This window comes from Acomys minous (assembly GCF_964271855.1).
Source record: "Acomys minous genome assembly, chromosome: 2".
NCBI lineage: Eukaryota > Metazoa > Chordata > Mammalia > Rodentia > Muridae > Acomys > Acomys minous.
This window is the reverse complement of record NC_140484.1, coordinates 82068725-82076763: the sequence shown is the minus strand read 5'-3', so window position 1 is coordinate 82076763 and position 8039 is coordinate 82068725. Positions and strand designations below refer to the sequence as shown.

Below are 8039 nucleotides of genomic sequence, written 5' to 3'. Positions count from 1 at the left end.
TGATTCATGATATCTATTACTTTCATTATTTCTCATTTTAGTTTCTGTTTTGATGATCTGTTCATGGTAAGAGTGGGGTGTTGAAATTTCCCACTATGAATGTGTCTCTGTGAAATTTAAGCTTTAATAATATTTATTTTGACTCCCACAAGTCTTGCTCCCCCCCCATATACAGTCTCACTGTGTCTAAGCACATTGGAGAACCTTATGATTTATGGATGTGGAGTCACTTCCTGTTTTGCGAATGCAGGATGATGACTACAATGTTATGGCAGGTGATGCTGTAGCCGATACTGATTTACTCTTCCAATAATGCACTAGGAATGACAGGAATCAGAAAACCTTTGGCATCACATAATTTATGACAATTTATTAAAATTTATGAGCTTATTACAACTTATGGTAATTTAGTGCAATTTATGCTGGTTTATGATTATTAGTGATTAAGGAAGCACACAAAGTGGGTTCCGAAGGAAAAGGAAGTGGACAGGAGTGGATGTGAATAAGACTGAATAGTAAACGGAGGCAAAAGAGGAAACAAAGCAGACAGAACAGGAAGTAAAGGAAATGAAACAGGAAGTAAAGGAAATGAAACAGGAAGCAAGGGAGATGGAACAGAAAGTGAAGGAGACAGAAATGGAAGCAAAGCATATGGAACAGGAAATGAAGGAGACAAAACAGGAAGCAGAGGCAAAGGAATAAGAAGCAAAAGAGAGAATAGGAAGCAAAAGTGACTGACCAGGAAGTGACTTGATGTCATGTGTGAAGTTGTCAATAACAGCCACCATGTTGGATCCCAGATGGACACTGGGAAGCATTGTGCCAGGAGCACTGCTGATGTCTGGGAGCACTGTTCATGGAGTATCCCAGAGTCAGGGAGTACTGGATGGGTAGTTCCACCTTGTTATGGACCACATGCACAAAGAACTCCGTTATCAGCCAGGAAGTACCGTGGGAAGCACCACTTGTCAGGGAGCTGAGTATGGTGAGCACTATAGTGTCAGGCAGCACTGTGTATAGAGCACCCCACTTAAGGGAGCACTGGATGGGGAGTACTTTAGTGTCCCAGAGCACTTTCCTCCGCCATCCACCATCTGAGAACACTGTACAGAGAACCACTCAGAAGTCCTCCCCAGTGCAGCTGCACAATGGGAAGGTGCCGCAGCATGGCTGCAGCCATGGCTTCCAGAGCGCTTTGTAGATGGTGAGCTGCCGCGGGGTGGGACTGATTGTGGCGCGGTGGTCCCTCACGGCAGCTGCCATCTTGCCAAGCACAGTGTCTGACAATGCATCATTATTCAGAGGCTGCAATTCGCCTGGGTCCCGAGAGAGGTCGAAGAGCAGTGGGGGGTCATGGTGGGTGACATCACCAGAGCATGAGGTGGAAGGACCGGGGGTCACGTAGTGCACCTTCCATACCGTGCTGCCTGCATGGGCAGGGCCAGGTAAGCCAGGGACCAGAAGGACACATGCGTCCTCAACAATTACTGTTCCCCTTCCACTTCCTCTTCCCTTCCCCCAACTTGTGTCCATCTCCCTCCACTTCCAGTTGTCCTCCCTTTTGCTTTCTTCTGCCACCTGTTCTTTTCCCAATTCCTGTGGGCCTCTCCTGTACTTCCTGTTGCATTCTACTACCTTCCCCTCACCTTTTGTTCCTACTCCCTCACTCCCTGTCCTAGTGTCTGTCATGCCCCCCAATTCCTATCATCTCTACTTCTAGTGCCCCTCACACCCACTTCCTGTTCCCATAACCATTCTTCCTGACTCACTCACCTCCCCACTTCCCATCCCATCCCCACTCACAATCCCAGCCCCCACCTTTCTGTCCTGCCCCCACTTACAGTCTCTCTGGTACCAGCGGACACTGTGCAGGAAATCCCCACAGTAGTGGAACAGGAACTCATGCTCGTGTCGGGTCATGTGACCCTGCAGCAGTGGCATCAGGTCAAGCCCGTCAATCACCCTATGAACAGGGAGAAAGACGGGTTTCCTTGCATGTATTAGTCATCCATCAGAACAAACCACAGTGACTGTCCATCATTCCTCAGGACACACCCACAGTGGGTGCCAATCGCTCATCAGGACATGACCACATGGCTGTCAGCCACTTATCAGGACAAGCCTATAGACTGTAAATTACCCATCAGGGCACACCATAGCCCTCCTGTCAGTCACCATCAGGGTGTCAATCGCCAACCAGGACACAACCACCCTAGGTGACAATCAACCATCAGGACATGCCCACAAGTGGTGTTAGTCAACTGTGAGGATTTGCTTGCAGCAGGTGTCAGTCACCCATCATGGCCCGTCCTCAGCCCTCCTGTCACTCACCCACCAGGACCTGCCCACCTGTCCCAGGGGAGGATTCCTCCGCCCACATGAGCCAACGTTGGGTATAGGTCCATCTGGCTAGTGGGCTCATCCAGCACTAGTCCAGCCTGCAGCACTGTTGGCCATCTGAAGATGCCGGGCACCCGGACTCCGCCCTCCCATCCGCCCATGCCGCTTCCTCCTGTCAGGTAATGAACATGGCCACGAGATGGCGGGCCAACGTAAATGGGAAGCAGTAAAGGGTTAGAATTCCTCCCTTGAATTTTGACCTCCAACCTCCAGGCAGTGACCAACACCCCCAGGCATTCAAGGATCCATCACTCACCCCTGTAGACCCCGTTCCAGCCACCCGCGTAGGCCCAGCCCACCCGAGCATCCAGGCGGCCACCGTTGTCGGATGTGAAATAGACAAGTGTCTCATTGGTCAGGAACTCCTGGTCCAGGGTGGACAGCACCTTTCCTAAGGGAGGGGGCGGAGCCAGGAGTGAGCACATGGATGTAAGGGCAGGGCTTGTGTACACATGAATGTACAATGTGCGGCCTGTGTGAGCATGTGAGTATGAGGGCGGGACATATGAGATGTGCGGTGGGCTGTGCCTGACGCGTCACTCACCCACCATCCAGTCCAGCTCCTCCACATTGTCACCATATGCCCCGAACTTGCTCCGTCCCCGGAAGTCCCCACGTGTGGGTAGAGGTGTATGCACGTGCAGGAAGGACAGGAAGAGCAGGAAGGGGCGGTGCTTGTGCCTGTGTTGGGACTCACACATCAATCATCCTTGGGATATTCCCATAGACACGCCCACAGCCTGTCAGTCACCCATCAGGACATGCCCACAACCCTCCTGTGACAGTTATCCGTCGACATAGCATGTCAATCACCCATCAGGACACACCCACAGTTGGTTCTCCCTCACCCCTACCCCTAACCCATCAGTCACCCTTATGACTTCACCTGTCGATGAAGCCTAGCGCCTCCCTCAGCATTAGCCCAGGGGCCCTGGTCTCGTCAGCTGGCTGCTGTATGATGTCATGGTTGCGCATAATGATGCAGTTCCACCGCCTCACAAAACCATAGCTGCTGAACCATGACAGGAAGAAGAGGGCAGCCACAACACCGGAAGTGGCAATCACAGACCCAGGGACCAGAAGCCAACCTGCCAGGCGGACCGTGAGCAGAATGAAGAAGAGGGCCAAGATCGCGGCTGACGTCACCCACAGCCACATGCGCAGTCGCAGGTGCACTTCTGGGGTGGCACCAGCTCCACAGTCTCCCAGCAGCCCTAGTGGCATCCCATAGAAGTAGTCAAAGCCGTGGTTGAGTGGGTGGGCGCAGTGGTCTCCGCGGGACACGCAGCTCAGGCCCAGATGCCACTTCCCTGTGGGGGTAGGTGGTGACATCACTGCTACGTCATTGCTTTGTCACAGGGACAACAGGCACATGTATCCAGTCACCCTATGGCAGGTGTATAATGTGCTGGCTGTGGATAACATCACTGGAGGTATGATGTCATTGCAGGGACGTTAGTGCCATGTCATGGTATTAACAGTGATGTCACAGTGGCCTCAGGTGCACATTCCCTTTTCATAGGTGTGTAGTATTTAAGTTTTTAATGATGTCATTGAGGAGGGGCTGTGGACGAGTCCCGGTAAGTGTCCCGGTAAGTGATTGATGTATGAAGGTCAAGACGCAGAAGGGTGAGCTGTATGAACCTTTTCCTTTGGTTGTTTGTGACAGTGACAAGTGGCCTTGGGTCATGGGAGAGTAACAAGTGTTAATCAACTGATATCAAGATAACATGCACAGCAAGAAGCGGCCAGATAGGTTGTCTCACCCTCAAAGGCTCTCACATGGCTGCAACAGGGCTTTACCCCACCCCTTCACTATATGACCTTTACCCTCCTCAACACCTTCTCATCTATGACCCCGCCCCTACCTCAGTCCTTACCTGTGACCCCAACCCTTCATGTTCTCCCATGCCCCCTCCACTTCTCCAGTGGCCCCTCTCCCACTCTTACTCACCTTTGACACAATCTCAGTCTCTCCTCACCTATGATGACTCCTCCTCACCCATGGCCCATCCACCACTGAACTCTGCCCTGGCTCTGACCCCCTCCCAAACAACCATCCCACTCCCCCCTCCCTCAATGCCTGACCTCTCCCTCTATGTCCGACCCTAACCTGATGTCCCACTCTCTTCCTTCCATTAGCCATGCGCCTTCTATTATGGCCATGCCTTCAACAACAGCTCTGCCCTCTCATCAATGGGCTGGCCCCACTTCTCCTTTGCCACATCCCCTCATGAATGTCCAACCCCCTTTAACCTGCCCTACCCCCTCACCAATGAGCCCAGTGCGGTATCCCCGCTGCTGCAGCATCTTGGCAAACGTCGTCTCATTGCTCGGGAGCCCACCGGATGCTCCCAGCCACGTGATGTCACGAAACATGTCATTAGGAGATGCCATTCCTGGGGTCACAGGGGTTAGAAGGTCATGGTTGCTGCCAAGCCACTGTATCAGCCTGATATCATCATGCACAGGATGCCACGATGGCATCAGCAATCTCAAAACAGTCTTCATGACATGAGAACCCACTGGTCGTGGCATCCTGTTCCACCATAATGATGCCATCACCCCAGGCTCCCTGACAGATAGTTGTATGTGGACATGCAAATATATGCAAATTTATCGGAATGCCGAATTAGCATGTGGCACTATAGGCCCATCAGAGGACCAAGTCTGTACTGGGAATCTGGGAGGTCATATGGTGCATTCTGTGTAAGCCTTATACTGAGTGTGATTGCTGATGAGAATATCACCAGCCCTGTCCCCATGCACCTTAGGGGTATTGCTTCTTGAGGAAGGCTGTGCCATGCATGCTGGGTAATTTGCACTTTACTTGTGATGGCGTACTGTCCTGGCCCCATGCACGTGGTGACATCACGGCTACCACCACCACTCCCTTTCCCGAGGTACACACCTGAGCGCACTGGGTACCGCCCAGTGAGGAAGGCCGCTCGGCTGGGTGTGCACATGGAATCAGCTGCCAGGTGCTGAGTCAGCATCACGCCCTCCCGTGCCAGCCGGTCGATGTTGGGAGTGCTGTTGGGTCAAGAGGCCACACATGGTGGGCGCGGCAGACAAGGGTCATGGGGTCCCCTCCACATGTCAATCAATGCCCCATGCCAGCCAGTCTTGGTGTAATCCATGAGCAAAAATGAACTGTCAATCATCATTACTGACAGGTAAGGGGAAGGGACAAAGTCACTGGGGTCATGTGACTCCAGTGCACAGCTTAAGCAATATGACTGTCACCCTGGAGTGCTGATAAGGCGTGGAGCGAAGAGGCAGGACTAAGTATACCTGATAGAGCTGTTCCCGTAGCAGCCTATGTCACCTACACCAAGGTCATCTGCCATGAGCAGCACAATGTTTGGCCTGGAGTTCCGGGTCATGGGTTTGTCAAACCGGTCCATGAGCACACAACAAAGGGGTAGCCACAGCCAGCTGGTCCTGCGGGAAGTGACATCAAAGGGTTATCAGGACATGCCCACAGTCCTTCTGTCAGTCACCCACCAGGACATGCCCACAGCCCTCCTGTCAGTCACCTATCAGGACACGCCCACAGCCCTCCTGTCAGTCACCCACCAGGACATGCCCACAGCCCTCCTGTCAGTCACCCATCAGGACATGCCCACAGCCCTCCATCAGGACACGCTCATAGCCCTCCTGTCAGTCACCGATCAGGACACGCCCACAGGAAGTGGCTTACCAAGTGCTCAGCATCTTCCTTTTGGGTCTGTGTCCAGGGGGCTTCTGGGTAGCAGCTTCCTTGTAGCTAATCATCATAGGACATTAAAAAAAATCATATAGCCGAGGGGGGTGCCAAGGTATGTTGGGAAATTTTCATGGTGGATGACATTATAGGAGGAAACGTCATGACATCGTTAGCTTTGCTTCCCCCAAACTCTGACCCCTCCCATCCCTTGCATATCCTTGATACCTGATCCCTGACCTCCGCCAAGGGGAAAGAGAAGAACCTGCTGTTCCATGCAAGGTATGCTGGGAAGATTGCAGGAATGGGATGTGGGAAAATGAGGAAATGACGTCAACTACCCTGGGCCCTTCTCCAACTGACGAAGTCAGGAACCCCAGGGCTCCCCAATTGATGACATCAACAACACTGACCCCTCCCCCAAATTACATCCTGGGTAAATTAAAGTCACTAGACGGTGGCACAGGAAATAACAGTAATTGATGTCTGGGGTTCACAGGGGAGGAAGTGGAGGGCCAGGGATACAGTCAGGATGACATCATAATGTCACATGGTGGCCAGGAGTCACCTGTGGTCAGAGGTTAAATTCAAAGTGGACGCAGCCTAGTGTTTAATTTTCCTATCATTCCCTTGAAAGGGAGTTAAGCAGCTAGTCCAGGAGGGTTGGGCCAGGTCGGCTTATTATGGGATGCCAGGCAACATCATAGTTAACGAGGAAAAGGCAAAGAAATTTACATATGCCTGCCAATCAAGCTATCAATTCCCATCGTGCTTTGGACACAGCTGTCAATCACACACATCATTTTCTGTCATGTCTCTGACAGTCACAGCTGTCAATCAAACTATCATTTCCCATCATTCCCCACTCCCAGTCACAGTTAGAATCATTTCTTTCCCATTATGTCCCAGTCACAGCTGTCAATCACCAATCACTTCCCATCATGCCCCAGTCATAGCTGTCACCCACACTCATCACTTCCCATCGTGCCTCAGTCTTACCTGTCATGCACACTGACGATTTCCCATTTTTGACACAGTCATACCTGTCAATCACACACATTATTTCCAATCATGACCGGGATCCAGTGTCAGCTTTTCCAGTTCTCAATCAAATCTTCCTCATTTACATACAAACCAAATGACATCAATCAATCATTTCCCTTCATAACCAGGACCCAGTCACAGCTGTCAATCAAACCTTACCTCTTTCCCACCTTGACCAACTGACAGCTGTCAATCAGTCCACCCATTGACCCCCCTCAAACCCCCACACTCCATGAGAGGCATACAGCAGAAGCATTCCCCTCCCCCTGCATTGAGATGACAAACCAAGGACCCTTACCCAGGACAAGCTCTGTCCGGTCTTCATGCACCTACTTCTCCACAGAACCCTTCCCAGCATGCCCTGGGTCCTCATTAGCATAATGGACCCTAATTAGCATGATTATAAGCCTGCTGCCCTCACTGGCATAATTAGATGCTAATTAGTGAGTCTTTGCTTTTAAAATTATAATTCACAAGGACTCCTGCACTGCATGGTTGCAGGAAGGTCAGGCTGGGGGTGACTGTGACTGCAGCCTGATCCCTTTCTTCCCTTCCCTCCCTCCTCTCCCCACGCCCTCACCCGCTCCTGGCTCCCTCCCAGCCCCCTACCTCCCCTATCCCCCACACCATAAGCCTGGAGTGATTGCAGAGGTCAGAGGTCAGTCTTCACGTTGGCTGCTGGGTACACCCATGGGAGGGTGACACCAACAGTAGGCAGTGCTTCCTTGTCAATCATTCGTCAGGATAAGGCCACTGACATGCTTAGAGTCCTGCTGTGCCTGTCAATCACCCAACAGCATTTGTGCATAGGATTGGCTAGTGCATGAAAGGAGGGGCCTGCGCATACTGGGAGGGGCTCTGTGTTTCTTTGGAGAGTCGTGGTGTATTC

At 51.9% G+C, this 8039-nt stretch overlaps 1 protein-coding gene across 4 annotated transcripts; it reads right to left on the bottom strand.

Moving 5' to 3' along the window:
- Positions 1-343: 343 nt before the first annotated feature.
- ARSH (arylsulfatase family member H) lies at positions 344-7505 on the bottom strand. 4 transcript variants are annotated; one of them, XM_084773571.1, is made up of 12 exons: positions 7449-7487; positions 7106-7149; positions 6104-6169; positions 5695-5844; positions 5312-5433; positions 4674-4799; positions 3287-3710; positions 2945-3081; positions 2657-2791; positions 2350-2512; positions 1842-1963; positions 344-1427 (listed from the first exon to the last, which is right to left on the bottom strand). In XM_084773571.1, the coding sequence occupies exons 3-12, from the start codon at positions 6115-6117 to the stop codon at positions 1120-1122; spliced, it is 1701 nt and encodes a 566-aa protein (XP_084629697.1). In that variant the 5' UTR covers positions 6118-6169; positions 7106-7149; positions 7449-7487; the 3' UTR covers positions 344-1119. The 4 variants fall into 4 exon arrangements, with proteins under 4 accessions (XP_084629697.1, XP_084629695.1, XP_084629696.1 ...); XM_084773569.1 differs by lacking the exon at positions 7106-7149 and having other exon boundaries at positions 7449-7505; XM_084773570.1 differs by lacking the exon at positions 7449-7487 and having other exon boundaries at positions 7106-7299.
- Between the last annotated feature and the right edge of the window lie 534 nt (positions 7506-8039).